General features: G+C 39.9%; 1 protein-coding gene across 14 annotated transcripts in view; it reads left to right on the top strand.

Moving 5' to 3' along the window:
• SRRM1 (serine and arginine repetitive matrix 1) overlaps positions 1-13,690 on the top strand; it is a 19,875-nt gene extending 6,185 nt beyond the window's left edge. For 3 of the 14 annotated variants that reach the window (XM_074894642.1, XM_074894656.1, XM_074894655.1), the window contains 15 exons: positions 390-560; positions 784-896; positions 1,338-1,538; positions 1,992-2,195; positions 2,757-2,876; positions 4,403-4,674; positions 4,823-4,903; positions 5,251-5,337; positions 6,004-6,148; positions 6,404-6,445; positions 8,329-8,433; positions 8,778-9,239; positions 10,131-10,317; positions 11,056-11,250; positions 11,465-12,447. In XM_074894642.1, coding sequence (XP_074750743.1) covers positions 390-560; positions 784-896; positions 1,338-1,538; positions 1,992-2,195; positions 2,757-2,876; positions 4,403-4,674; positions 4,823-4,903; positions 5,251-5,337; positions 6,004-6,148; positions 6,404-6,445; positions 8,329-8,433; positions 8,778-9,239; positions 10,131-10,317; positions 11,056-11,250; positions 11,465-11,569 — 2,490 coding nt within the window. In that variant the 3' untranslated portion in view covers positions 11,570-12,447. Of the gene's footprint in view, positions 561-783; positions 897-1,337; positions 1,539-1,991; positions 2,196-2,756; positions 2,877-4,402; positions 4,675-4,822; positions 4,904-5,250; positions 5,338-6,003; positions 6,149-6,403; positions 6,446-8,328; positions 8,434-8,777; positions 9,240-10,130; positions 10,318-11,055; positions 11,251-11,464; positions 12,448-13,671 lie in introns of those variants that run through there. The other 11 variants (XM_074894653.1, XM_074894652.1, XM_074894651.1 and 8 more) reach the window with 9 other exon arrangements.
• Positions 13,691-15,116: the final 1,426 nt, after the last annotated feature.

The raw sequence follows: 15,116 nt of genomic DNA, 5'->3' as shown, positions 1-15,116 counted from the left end.
TTAAGAAAGATTTCCAAGGAAGGAGGATCAAAATGATCAGGAAAAAATGTTTAGAAAATAATGATAAAAACTCGTAGCAGCGTTGTAATTGTGTATTAAATTTAAGGCCCCCCGATTTCCTGTATAGCAGCTACACAGTCCAGAAATACTTGTGAAACCCACAAAGGATTAACAGGCCTTTTCCAATATTTATGGTAAGACACAAAAGAAAAATTAATAGTACAATAAACTTATATTGATGAAAAATCACTAGGGAAAGATTAAAAAAAAAATAGTTCTTGAGTGTATATGTATTTTAGCCCCCATGGTAGTTTTAATTTAAGTTTAATATAGACTGTATGTTGTTTTTTCAGATAACCGGTTTGTCTTCCTGTCATATCTCTTTGCAGAATCCAGATTCCAAAATGATGCAAATCAACCTGACTGGTTTTTTGAATGGGAAAAATGCTAGGGAGTTCATGGGAGAACTGTGGCCACTGCTATTAAGTGCACAAGAAAACATTGCTGGTATTCCAACTGCATTTCTGGAACTGAAGAAAGAAGAAATAAAACAGCGACAGGTGGGATTTTTAATAGAGCTGTGGATGAGTTGTAGTGCTGGGCAAAATTGATGGCTGTGCAACTATTGGTATTTCAGTAGATGCTTTGTGTTCAGCAGAACTTCTCTGGGCAACGTATTTTAGCCCTGAAGCAGTATTTTTTGTTGTTGTTGTTGTTCAACATAAATATGTGATAAGGTCTTTATGATGCCTCTGAGTTAAGTGATGATATTTGGTTGCACAGATAGAGCAAGAGAAACTGGCTTCTATGAAGAAACAAGATGAAGACAAGGAGAAGAGAGATAAGGAAGACAAAGACAACAGAGAAAAAAGAGACAGATCCAGGAGTCCAAGAAGGTAATAAAAATGCACAATGTATCAACAAGACCTTAGAACAGAGTGAAGAACCCATGGCAGAGGGGAATTAATTGAACTTTGGAAATACTCTCTTTAGCTCTTCTAGCAGGCTGGCTTGACTTACTACTGAACAGTAATTACAAGTAAACTAGAGCAGCTTTGACACAGGTATTGTTTACACTAGGAACTGTTTTTAATGGTTTATCTGTTCCAGACTTTGGTTTTGGGGGTTTGGGTTTTTTGTTTGTTTGACATCTTAATTTGGCTGCCAATTACTAGCAGAAAATGCAAAGTAGTCCTATGTTTATTTTAACTGCTGTAAACAGGACTAAGAGTCTGCCTGATTCAGAAGAGCGTTTAGCTGCTGCGTATCACAGGTTTTATTATCCTATACATCGTTTCATTATGTTAGGCTATTAAAATGGCCCTTCTTTTTTCTAGACGCAAATCAAGGTCTCCTTCCCCTCGAAGGAGGTCGTCGCCTGTCAGAAGAGAGCGGAAACGCAGCCACTCTCGCTCCCCTCATCACAGAACTAAGAGCCGTAGTGCTACCCCTGCACCAGAAAAGAAAGAGGCGACTCCTGAGCCAGAACCCTCTGTGAAACCAAAGGAGACTGTTGTTCAAGAGGCAACTTCAAACAAGTAAGTGTGGTAACTTTGTGCGTAGAACTATATATTACCTTTTAAAAAATGGAAATTGTCTTAATACCTTTTGGAGCTTGACTTGTCTCCCTGTCCCCTTGCAGTGGCAAAAGAATTTATTTAATAATCTTCAGTAAGATTTCTTTCTTCCTGTGTAGAATTATAAAGGCAGTGTGCTTAGCTGCCGCTGGTTTCATTGTCCTTGGACGTCTGTTCCAGTTCTGACTTGTTCTTTAGCAAGTTGACGCATAGCCTGTATGTTACTCTTTCTTCTCTTTGAATCATTGTATCATGTTCTAATTCTTTTCACAGTTTTGGAGCAGGATGTCTTAACTTATCAGAGAATGGGCAGGAGAATGTTCATTGTAGGGGAATATCGTGGCAGCTTCTAAAATGTTATTCCAGGGGCTCTGGTTTGCATGTGCTTATAAATTAAGTCTTTATTTTTAACAGTGATATCCCAAAAGCTCCTAAACCTGAACCTCCTGTACCAGAGACTAAGGAAACTTCACCAGAACGTAATTCAAAGAAGGAGAGAGAAAAGGAAAAAGAGAAGACTCGTCAAAGATCCCCAACTCGGTCCAAGTCAAGGTCAAGATCTCGGTCACGTTCTCCATCTCATTCTCGACCAAGAAGGCGTCATAGATCACGGTCAAGGTAGGACTTCAATTTGTCTTGATCGTGAAGGTTGGGAACAGAATGTTTTCTTCTGAAGGCGCCACTTAATGTAATGTTCTCAGTTAAAGTAGTGATGTTTTTAGAGGTGTCAAGCTATGGATGTTTTAGGCTGAATGAGAAAGATGCATGCAGTGGATAAACGTGTTCAGGAGCTGATTTTTCTGATCAGTTTGTGAGAAGATGCTCACGGTGACTAACACTGACCAGAGAAGGAACAGGGTACTTAATGCTGTTTAGTTGTTAGATAGTGGGAATTGTGTAGCCTTCTTTTAGGAGATAGGTTTGATGCTGAAGATGTTCTAAATTCCTTTTTTTTTTTTTTCCTTTTTTTGGATTATTGTACTACTTAGTATAGCGGTGTAGGTAAACTTTAAAGCACTGATTGTGTCTGAACGTACACTTCGCATCATAATCTAAATGCTACTTTAATGTGATGCACTTGAAGAAAAGCAACTTTTTATGCTCAGTGCCCTGAGGATAAATTTCCTCAAATCCGAAAATTAGATAGTTGCTTTTCATTTGAATTTTTGATTATGACAGGTCTTACTCCCCTAGAAGGCGACCAAGCCCAAGACGACGGCCATCTCCAAGGAGAAGGAGCCCTCCAAGGCGAATGCCTCCCCCACCCAGACACAGAAGAAGCAGATCCCCTGTGAGGCGGTAAGATTCCCTTTCCTGAGACAACTGAAAATGTTAAGTTTTGAAAGTTGAAGGGAACATTAGTTGTGAGGAATGAGTGTTACCAGAATTACCATGTTCATCTTATCTTAGTACTGTCAGGTGTATGATTTGAGTGATGTAAAAACTGCAGTGTCCTATTTCATAAGTGTGTTGTGGGGGAACATAATAGTAGCTGTGAAATTATTTCTTTGGAGTTGAAATAGTGATGAGAATGCCACCTTTTTGAAAAGTGGCAATTTCAGAACTGTAACTTCTTCAAATGGCTCTGGAGAGTTCCCAGCATAGATTGACATGACATCTTGTATGACATTTTGCTTAAGTCTTAATACTTTTTTTTTCCTGCCTGGGGAAAAAAATTAGAACAAGTAACTGGATTTTACTTGTTGGGAGTTTTTTAATTATGACATTCCCATCACATAAAATGAAAATCAAAATTGAATTTTGACTTGAAATGTGTTTCTTCATGTTCTCTTACTTTAAAAAATCTTCAGGGTCTGATCTCTGTTGTTCAAGGCTACATTTTTCACAGCATAAACAATTGTTCTAGTAGCAAAGCCCTGAGTTGCCTTGAAAAAAAAGTTACAGACTGTCAAAATAGGCGTTTGTCTTCACAGGAAGAGAATAAATTTCTATCCTCTTCATAGGAAGAGAATTAAAAGTGATGCTTCCTGTGTACAGCAGTTGTTCTTTTTTTAGGAAGGAACAGTTCTTCCTTTTTATGACAAGGTGATGACTATTCTTTTTTTTTTTTCCCTGAGTTTGTAAAGATGTTCATTTCACACAGTTACTGGGAAAACTGTGAAAAGTATCAAACCAGTACGTTGCAAGATGTACAAGAGCTCCCTTTCAGCAAATGTTTATCTCGCTCAAGGTAGGGTTTCTTTTTTCCAGGTTCTCAGGAATTCTGCAGCCAAAGGTGGATTCTGCAGGTACACAATTGCAACAGAACTTGCCACAAATTTTGCCGCAGAATTCTAGAGGCCCTACCTTTTTAAAATTACAAAGTAAAGATGAAAGACTAAAACATGAGAATGGATAGATTGATTCTGAACTGTTAAGTTGTTAAGTTGTCTGAAATTTTTACCTCCTGGTATAAAAACTTTTTAGTGTACTCGCACACTAAACTCTTAAACAGATCTGTTCTGAAGGTCATTAAATCACATGTGCTAACTTGGAGAATTCTCTTAACCATCCAAAAGTTAGAGAGCCCAAACAAAACTAATTGCTCCCAGGAGAAAAGCTTAGTTGTAGTCTGTAGATTGACAGAAAGCAAGCAGAGGTAACACTAACAATTTTTTGCTCACTATGTAGTTTAAAAGTAACTGAAAGATTGGTGGTTATTTTCCTCTTCTACAAACCAAGTGTTGAAGGCTGTCCACCATGTTTTGGAAGTGCTGTTGTATGTGGCTCTGTATATGTGCTTGCAAACAAATGCCATTTTGTGTTCATGCTCAAACATTTCTTAAGCTGGCTAGTCAGAATCTAATGTTGTCTTTGATTTACAGGAGAAGACGGTCATCAGCATCCTTATCCGGCAGTAGCTCTTCCTCCTCCTCCTCACGTTCCCGGTCACCACCAAAGAAACCACCTAAAAGAACTGTATCCAGTCCTCCTCGTAAAACACGTAGGCTCTCTCCTTCTGCCAGCCCTCCTAGGCGGAGGCACAGACCATCCCCACCAGCAAGTCCACCGCCAAAACCACGCAGGTCTCCAACACCCCAGCAGTCGAATCGTGCAAGAAAAAGCCGTGGCTCTGTTTCTCCTAGCAGAGCATCAGGTAATAAAATAAAAATGTGTATTCCAGCAGCTTTATCATTTTGTGCTTTTGTTTTCTCAGAGATGGTGTGTGCGGTTTGTACGAGTGGAAAAGCACACCAGAATGTCATGAATTCCAACTGAGCATATTATGTGACTTTGTCTTTTAGCACCCAAACATAAGAGTACTGAAAAAAGAGAATCTCCTTCGCCAGCCCCAAAACCAAGGAAAGCAGAACTGTCTGAATCAGGTATGGCTCTCCCTTTTCAGCACTGGTTTTGGGTGGGGTTTTTAGTCAAAGATGCAGGACAATAAAAGGCAGTGGTAAAGTGCTGAACCCTCTTGATAGACTGGCACTGAAAGCAAGAGTTTTCAGAAGTGTAAAGATCTCTCGTACTGCCTCAAACATTCCTACCCAAGCTTTCTTGGAAAAAAGCTCAGCCAAAGTGTATTCCAGCCTCAATGTTATCTGAAGATTTGGGGGCAAAAAAACCCCCTGTGCTTGATCATCTACTCTAATACGACTTTGCTTCTGCCTGAATAAGGCGAATTTAGATCTTTGGTTTAAATATTCTGTCCATGTATGTACCTTTTCAGAAGAAGATAAAGGAGGTAAAATGGCTGCAGCAGACTCTGTTCAACAGAGGCGTCAGTACAGACGGCAAAACCAACAGTCTTCATCTGGTATGGGTGCCATAGATTTCCTAAAACTGGATTGTAGTTTACTTTCACAGGAAGTAGTTAATGTTAAGTTCAAATACTGATTAAAATTATTTGCTACGTGTACTACAGTGCTATTGTAAACTTCATTATGAGTGGTAGATGTATAATTAAGTCACTTTAATTATTGCTCGTGAAGAATCAAGTATCACTTTTAAAGGTTATGATATATCTCTTGTTAATGGGTTGACATCTTTAAAAGTTGCACTTTTTAACTCGTAACATCACACACAAATATTGTTTGCTATGGATTGCCTAAACCTGTTGTTGCAATAGGTTATTTCCTAATATTTTGGACTCTTGTATGCTTGAGATCAGTAAATTAACCTGGGTCTGGTATAGGTTTTTGTCCACTTAATCTTTTTATAAGTAACCGCAGTTCACCTTTTAAATTACCTGTCAGATTTTTGTGCACAGTTAGGTTGCTGCAGATATTTTTACCCAGCTCTGATGGATTTATTTATCACTTGATTTTAACTAACGTTTTTAGTTGAACTGCTTTTAAATAGAGGCTTCTTATTTCGCGGGAGAGGAGGTTTGTAGTTTAAACTGCAGTATAACCCTATCACTAACTGTGTTAACAGTGTCATAAGAATAATTTTCCAGAGAGTGATTCTTCTACATTTATAGATTCTGGTTCTTCGTCTTCATCTGAAGAGGAAAGACCTAAAAGATCCAACGTGAAGAATGGGGAAGTTGGTAGACGCCGACGCCACTCACACTCACGCAGTCCATCACCGTCTCCACGAAAACGACAGAAGGAATCCTCCCCTCGGTAATTTCTTCTTAAGTTGAACATAACTGACGTCTTTTTTTCTAACTAGTTAATGTTGTTTATTTGCTATGCAACTGTCAGCAAATACACAACAGAATTGTCACGTCCAGTTTGCCCAATCTTGTTTCAAGATTGCATGCTCGTTATGCTCATTTGGTAAGAGTTACTCTGACCTTTATTTGAATATGTTCATTTTTGCCTCAAATATATGGCAGATAGATCTGTTTTGTTTTGTTTTTCCTCCACTGCTATCAGGATGCAGATGGAAAAGAGGTGGCAATCGCCAGTGATGAAAAGGTTGGTTAGAAATTAATCTGTTAAGTAGGATTTACATACAGAAAATCATTTAGGCTCTCATTTATTTTGTCATAGATAAATACTTGCCATCCTTTGGACTTGCACACTTAAAGTGAGGGGAATTCAGACTGATGTTTTCCTTAATGTGTTGGATCTGGGACCATTTCACTGGCAAAAAAAAAAAAAAAAGAGGAACACCTGCTCTGTCTCCGTCATTGCTCACTATTTATTAATTCATGTAAACCTGCAACAGCTATTAACATTAATGTTATTAGCATCTCACTGATGCCTGAAAACAGCTGAATGCTTGTATTCTTCGGGGGTTTTCTTAATTCCTTATACACAGATTGGAAAGGTGGGCGAGCGTTACTGTGTATTCTTGCTGCCGTTGACATTCTGGGTAAAACCCTCCCGTATGCTTCCAATAAGTGACTAAGATCTTGATGTTCTGGGTCTCACAGATAATTGGAATTTTTAGAAGTCTCATTCCTCAGTTTGTTAGATACTTGAAACTACTAGTAGTAGACTGGTAGTGAACACCTACTTATTTTCTCTTGTGTAGGCAGTATTGTTAACACTTACTTGTGAAATTGTTTGCTGTGTGTCGATCTCAGAATATAGGAGGGTGCAGGAAGCTGGGTGCTTGATGGGTTTATTAATCTGATGTAATGACCCTTGTGATCAATCTGTAATTAAGAGCTAGAGTATAGTTGCAGCATACATAATAATATATGAGATTAAGTATGACTATACAAATGTAGACCATTCTAATTATGGATCTTGTCAAACAATTTTATGCAAAACAGATTGGAATTCAAAGATCTTTATCTGTTCTGCAACAGACTAAATTCACCTACTGCCTATTGTGTAAATACACATTTAATTAGGCAACCATGGCATTTGAAGACTGGCGTTTTTTCAGATCATAAAAGAATGTTGTCTTTTGGAACAAACTCTTACCAATAAAAAGTGTAACCCATTGGCTTGGAGAACAACAGCCAACCTATTTGAAATCAAATCTCAGTTTATGTAGATGAGCTTCTTTGCTTTTTCATTACTCTCATTTTTTTCTTCTATCCAGTCATTTTATTTGAATTGCTTTACCAAAAAATAGGAATGTTTTACTTCACAAAACACCAATCTTCCTCTCCTTTAAAACTCAAGGAAGGTATGTGTTTGATTAAAATTGCCCCTCTCAGAAGTCTGTTGTAAACCTTGCAGAGCAGAAAATGGCTCATTTTGTGAATAATTTTAATCCAGATAGCTGCAGTTTAGCAACAGCTGTGATTTTTTTTCCTCTGTATTTCAAGAAATAAGTCATTTTGGATTTCAGATCTATAACTAAAAGCTGTGTTCAGGGGTACAGTTTCACACTGCTTAATCTGATCCAGCTTCAGACTGCTGCTGACCGCAGTTCTGGTCCACCTGGCACAACTGGACATTCCCAGTTCCTTGTGTTGGATCTAGCAATCGTGTCACTGCGTGATGACAGGTTTTGTTGGATTAGTCTCCTGATGGGTCAGTAACCTGGTCTGACTCACTAGGTGATCACTAGCTTCAGTGCAAGGGAAGTGGCAGAAATGAGCTCTCGGGAGAAGAAAGTGGGAGAGAGTTGGGCTTCCTCTTTGGCTACCAGATGTGAATAGACCAGGTTAAGCAGAATGTGAGATTGCCTTGTGACTGCTGTAGTGGGCTCTGAGAATTACAGTAAAATGATGTGTTGTCTCACTCTTTAGGAAGACGAGTATATTTTTTTCCCATCTTCTAATAGAATTTCATTTTGAAATGCATGAACAAGATGATTTTGTGTAGTGAAAGCAGAAGAACAAAAAACCCTCATGGCTCAATTGCAACTTTTCTGAGAAATCCCTTTATCTCTTTAGTAGGAGGAGGAGAAGTCCATCGCCCCCACCAGCGAGGCGGCGACGCTCTCCTTCACCTGCCCCTCCTCCCAGGCGGCGGCGGTCACCTTCCTTACCTCGTCGAAGGTAGGGTAGTGTAGTTTTGTTATGAAGTGGTTGCTTTGGGTTTGTTGACTTCCAACTATGACATGTAAAAAGAAACACCTTGATACCATCTCCTTGATTCACAGCTTACTGAGGGGAGTGCAGTTTTGCTCGTGAGATTTTGTGTGGTGTGTGTGTGGCCCCAATATCATTTGATTGCTGTGTCAGATACTGAATAACACCCATTAAGCTGATGGTCACTTTGGTGTTAAATGAAGTTTTAAAGCATTTTTAGAGGAGTTTTTTCCCTCCTTTGGGTGAATTGCAAGACACTTGTGACTAATTCACATGCCCATGTGGCAGCTGAACATTTGTTTTCTTCGTAGGTCTCCATCCCCACCCCCACGCAGACGCTCACCTTCTCCACGGAGATACTCTCCGCCGATACAGAGACGATATTCTCCTTCTCCACCACCGAAGAGAAGAACGGCTTCTCCTCCTCCCCCGCCTAAACGAAGGGCGTCACCTTCTCCGCAGTCGAAACGCAGAGTCTCCCATTCACCACCGCCAAAACAAAGGAGCTCACCGACCGCTAAAAGGCGTTCGCCTTCGATATCCTCCAAGCACCGGAAGGGATCTCCTCCCAGTAGGTCCAATCGGGAAACACGTTCACCACCACAAAACAAAAGGCATTCACCTTCACCACGGCCTAGAGCTTCTCATACCTCTGCAAGCCCACCACCACCACGAAGGGGAGCTTCAGCTTCACCCCAGCGAAGACAGTCTCCATCTCCAAGCACTAGACCCATCAGGAGGGTGTCAAGAACGCCAGAACCTAAGAAGACAAAGTAAAAAAATCCATCTTTGTTGGTGGGGATTTTGTGAGGGGTTTTCTTGTTTGTTTTGTTTTATTGCAGTGGCTATAGGTAGGGAATCACATTAAAATGATTCTCATATCTTGAGATTGTTCAAGTGTTGGTGGCTCTGTTTGGCTTCCATCGTCACAACATTGATTTTCAGAAGTTTATTAGATTGGAAGCATCTGTTAAAATAAAGTGCAACACAGGGAGAGGCATTAAAGAGGCTTTATGTAGAGTTTGAGGGATCTTATAAGAGCACAACAAAGCACTGGGACTGAGTTGGTGAAAAGAACTTTGAGAGAAGTTTTGTTACTAGCTTTGTTTAAAGAAAAATCAGCTTTCTCTTATTTTAAAGCTAACTGTGAAAGGGAACCAACACTTCATTAGCTCATAAATCATTCCATAAGTGGTCATCCAAGATAAACTGCTAAAATTCTAAATGTTTTTTTATAGTGTGATGCTGCTTTTATGAGCAGTGAGTCAAAAGTATGGTGCTGGCTTGTTAATTTTTTCAGAAAGAAAACGTAGTTGAGTGTAATGTCTTGCACTCTTCATTGGATGATAACGCAGCATTGCTATTCTCTTGACTTTTAATGTGTTTATAAATTAGTCATATCAGAAGAAAGGGAGCAATCCTTTCTGACCAACAGCAGCAGTATTGTTTAACAAGCTATCACGTTGCAATATCCTTTTGCATTACGGCTCCACAGCGGTATTAGATTGTTTTGCCTTTTGTAACATACGCCAGCAAAGTAACTAATCATTTTTTAAGTGGCAGCTTAAGCATGTTATAAGCATATCTGTTCATCTGGCTTTTTTGTTAGTTTTTACCTTCTTGTTTTGACTCTTATCTCTAATTGTGGCTCTTCTGTTTTTCAGGGCTTCCACACCAAGCCCACGATCTGCAAGACGGGTGTCGTCGTCACGGTCTGCATCAGGATCACCCGAGCCAGCACCGAAAAAACACCAAGGACCTCCATCTCCCACTCGGTCTCGTTCTCCTTCTGCAAACTGGTCACCTGCAAAAAAGGCTAAAAGCCCAACTCAGAGCCCATCACCTGCAAGGGTATTTGTTTGCTAATAAAAACAATGCTACTTTGGGTTAGATGGCAAGTTATTTTCATTAAGTCTTAGCTGCTGAAAAGCTCTAAGCTTATTCACATGGAAACAAAATCTTTGGAGTGATTTTTCACAGTTAAAAACTTTATAACAAATTTTTCAAACTTAACATCTCTGAGTCTGAAAAAAAGTGCTATTATATATAAATTTTAGCTTCTGGAAGAAAAGACTTTCCCAGTTCATGAGTCTACATGAGTGTCACAGTCTACGAAGTGAGGTGATCTTATTTATGCTTAGTAGTCTCACATGCAAACTCAGGCTGTTCCTAATGGGAAGAGAAGAGATTGTTTGGTGTCCTTATCTGTTCTCCGAAGGTGTTTCCTAGGGACACTTCCACTCTTTGCCAGAGGAGTGTTTGCGGAGTTAGGCTCCACCTGCAGCATTAATTTTAATGAAGAGGTTTGTCAGTTGCTGCTGTGACCAGCTCGGCGAGTTTGCGTGGTGTTGTGTTCTGTTCTAAACAGGCCCAGCACAGCCGGGCGTTACAGTATCTGTCCTCCAGGATTGCTTCTGTCAGTTGATGGGAATGTGATTTTTTTCCCCCGGTCATGAAGACGATGTTTACTGAGTTTCAGATGTGGCTCTGTGGTCCATTCAAATTTCCCAGGGCGGTTGTGGGTTTGTTTTAACAACATTTTGAAGCCTTAGGAACAAGCTGTAATATCTCTTGAATTGTTTGTTACAGAATTCAGATCAAGAAGGGGGTGGAAAGAAGAAGAAGAAAAAGAAGGATAAGAAGCATAAAAAGGATAAAAAGCACAAGAAACACAAAAAACACAAGAAGGAGAAGGCTGCGGCGGCTGCAGCAGCTGCTGCTGTGGCTGCAGCAGATACCACCTCAGCACAGGAAGACCAGGAAGCAGAGACAGAACCCAAGAAGGTAGGAATTTGGTACCTGGGCTTTACTTTTTTAAGAGTCCAATATAAGAACTTATATATGCGTATATACCGATATACTCTGGGTGCTCTAAACAGCAGTCTTCCGAAATGCAGCTTGGTGTGTCGTGATTTTACTTGATGCTTTGCAGTACTGGGAGGGCTGCAGCCTGGCTGAGCGTTCAGTGTTTGAAGAAATGCTTTATCTTTGTTTGAAGGAGACGGAAAGTGAACCCGAAGACAACCTTGATGATCTAGAAAAGCACCTGCGAGAGAAGGCACTGAGGTCGATGAGGAAGGCGCAAGTGTCACCCCCATCCTAGGCTGAATCCTTTGATATAATGTACATTTTATTTGGTTTGTACTCAGAATTCAATTTCAAATTGCTAAATGTGTTTGAGCTTTAGAATATAACATTTGTTGTAATAATTGCTAGGTTGAGGTTCACCATGTACAAAGGGCATGGATTTACATTACAAAAGGTGTCCACAGTGTACTAGTGACATTCTTTCATTGACAGTCAACATAATTTCATTTAGAGCGAGACTTTTTAGAAGCAGTAGGAATTTGTTTTGAAGGTTTTAAACATGACCGTCAATTCCCTAGTTTCTTTGAAATTCAACAAAGCCTTTAGCATAATTTGTGAGGGTCTCATTTGACTTCTTTTGTATCCACTTACATTATGCTACTAACCTTTGTGGTTTGTAAGCTTGCCCAGAAGTAAAACCACTGCAGAATTACTGAGGAAGTACATATATTTCAATGCTTTCTACTGTTGCCTGTATAGTCTCCATTAAAGCGAATCGAGAATAGCAGTTTAGAATGGTACATAAATGAAAGCATGTTGTTTACCAGGACACTGTGGGTTTATATTGATGTAACATGTTGATTTGGAACACTGGAATTTCATTTGTATTTTTATGTTCTTTTTTTAAAGGGCAGTTTCCATGATCAGCAGTCCCAGAAAAAATTCCTTCAGTTACATAAATTTTGTTTGTGAGATGTCGTTGCCCCATTCATAAATCTTGTCTCGTTACGGTTCTTCTGAATGGTATAAGCAACTTTCAGAGATGTGGTCTTTGAAAGTTTGAGGAACCTGAACTTTGGATATTGTCATGTTTTCACTGTTTTTTGTTTTTGTTTTTTTAACTAAAGCTATATAAAGCTTGTGGATTAAACAAAATAAATTTCTAAATTTAAACAGATGTTGGCTATTTTTATACGAACATTTACATTTGCTAATCAGCTTTCTTTTGTACAGGGTTAATGAATACACAGATAACGAAAAAGTATTTGATCCAGTACGCTGGCTTCTGAAAAATTGGGGCTTTTGTTTTTAACTGTCCTGGGGTAGCAGAAATAGCCCTTTGTTAACTCAGCGATGCTCCTGTTGTGTCTGGATCGGTGTTCTTGCAAAGCAAGAGTAAAACAGTCTACCTGGTCAGCACTCTGTCAGGATGGATCAGCTTAAAACAAACACACACAACATTTGCTGGTGAAAATTGCTTGTCTTAGCAAGTTAAACGTTTCGAGGTCCTGCAAAAAAAAAATGAATGGCAGGTTTGCATTAACTTAGTTACAAGCTTTAGTCATGTAAACACTGGTTGGAATTCTCATCTAAAGAATCCTGGTGGCTCGCTGCCTTTTTCATGATCATATTTGAAACTTGCTGGATTGCTACTGAATTTTTTTAAAAACTCAAGCTCTGTTTCTGAAATCAAGTCAATTCTGAAGTCTGAGGTTCCTCTGGAAGGAGGAATAGAACATGCTTTTGAAAATTTTTGTCCTGCATCTGAAGTAGATGTGATGTGCACAATTAAGTGTGGATATTTGATTAGTCTTTTTACTTGACATCGTGTAGGGTTTTAAAATAAAACAGGTATTATGTAGATACTGGATGGAAGGGGATATCTTTAAAGTAGCTTCCTTCTGCACTTCCTTATATGCTGAATCTTTTGTTTCTTAGCATAAGTATACATTGTATGCTAAAGTGCTTGTAAACTTAGTTCAACAACACTTGAATGTTGAGTATCATCTGTTATTAAATGTGTATAATAAATTCCAAGAACTTTCTGGACAAACACATTTTAAAAAGTACATCTGAGTGAATTTGATGCTTATGAAACTAGAACCTAACGACGCATTGTGCTAATCTCTTTGCCTTGTTCATTTTTTTTTTTTCCTGCGATGTTCCTCGGCAACACAAATGATTCTGAAATTCAATCTTAAAAGCCTGTACGTGTGCAGTCTTCACACGGAGTTACTGCCTCGTTCTTTATAATCTGAATCTTACTTTTATCTGGGTTTTGTGACCTCTGTGTGCCTTTTAATCTTAGGACTAATAGAAGTTCTTTAAATGTATTCAGTACCTGAGTCACTGACTGCTTATCTTCCCTCATACCTGTTTTTCATCTCCTGCCTCCAGGACTGCGCTTCGATAAAGGACTTCACCGTGGATTTTGGGCATGGAGGAAGGCCAGACCTTCCCAAGACTCGCAGGTCTTCCCCCACCTTTTTTCTCTGTTGGAGTTTCTATTCTTAGGTGCTTCCTCCTCTTTTCTTTTTAACATCTATCCATAAAGAAGGAGCAATTAAATACGCTCTTTCAGAAGAGTGTAACTTCTAGATAGTGTTTAGTATTTTAATTCCTCCCGACTTAGCCATTCTTTCAGACACTAACATGGCCTTCGGACCCGCGCAGTGACAGCCAGCTGCCTCTTGTCTTCCCGTGAGCCCCCTGCTGCTCTGGCTGCCCTTGCAGCGCTGCTCTGAGCCCCCCATCCCTCCGCCGCGCCGAGCACCTTCAGCGCTCGTGTCCGCACTGAAACTCTGGCCTGGTGAACTGTTGACTCACATCACTGAATTCCTCTCCTGATCCTCTGTAATTGAGCTCCCGTCATCCAAACCCAAACTTGTCTGAGCTGTTCACCACTCGATCTTCTCGGTTAACCTCCTCTCTCTGTGTTCTGAACCCTGTTATTTGTAGTTGAGCTGCTGTAGTGGAGACAGTAACGCGTAGGACGCCTTGTGCAACCTCTGGTGCGTGAATCACGCTCACGCTTTTTGTTCTGGATCTGCTCGTGCTGTATGTTTGCTGTTAATCAAGGCTCCCTTCCTGAACTGACAGGTACCTGGGCTTAGATAAGTGACTTGCTGGAATAATTCTATCTAACTACGCAAAAAGGAATTTAATAAATTCAAATTTAATTGGGTTGTATAATGAGTCCACAGGAGTGAACGTAAGGATGAAGTGAGTCACTGGCAGGTCAATATCTGTAGTTCCTAATAAAGAAAGATGTGTTTGTTGTGTCAACAGATGGGACAATAGCAGGTGTGTGTGCAGTAGTTTGAAGTTTATAGAAACTCCGTGTTGGATTATTAAATTTTTCCACTTGTGTGACTTTGGAAATTTGCACAGGGAGTTCTGTGGACCAGCTTCCTGAGCTTAACCACTGCAGTTTTACACCCTGAAACTAATTTATGAATTAATTGCCTTAATGTTCTGGACAAAGACTGTGCTGCTGGTTTGGAGAATATTTAGTAGTCCCCAAACGCTGACATAATGTGACTGTTAACGAACAGCACCAAGGCAGAGCTCGGTGCGCAGAGCCCTGACTAAAGCTTCGCCTGTTACAGCTCACACGTGCTCAGCTCCGCGTTGTCTGACACAAATCGATCGAAGCAGAGGCCCAGACCTGGAGGACTGGCTCGTGCAGGCAGCGGGAGGTGACTTAACTTGGAGGAGCAGCTTAAACATCACCTGCATTTTTTTAATTTTTAACTTTGTTCCTCAAACATCAAATCTATTACTGGGTGTGTGTTGGTATAACGAGGGCTGTTGGAAGAGCAGGGCCTTGAACTGTATTTTGA

Source organism: Strix uralensis, chromosome 25, assembly GCF_047716275.1.
Source record: "Strix uralensis isolate ZFMK-TIS-50842 chromosome 25, bStrUra1, whole genome shotgun sequence".
NCBI lineage: Eukaryota > Metazoa > Chordata > Aves > Strigiformes > Strigidae > Strix > Strix uralensis.
This window is presented reverse-complemented; position numbering and strand designations above follow the sequence as displayed.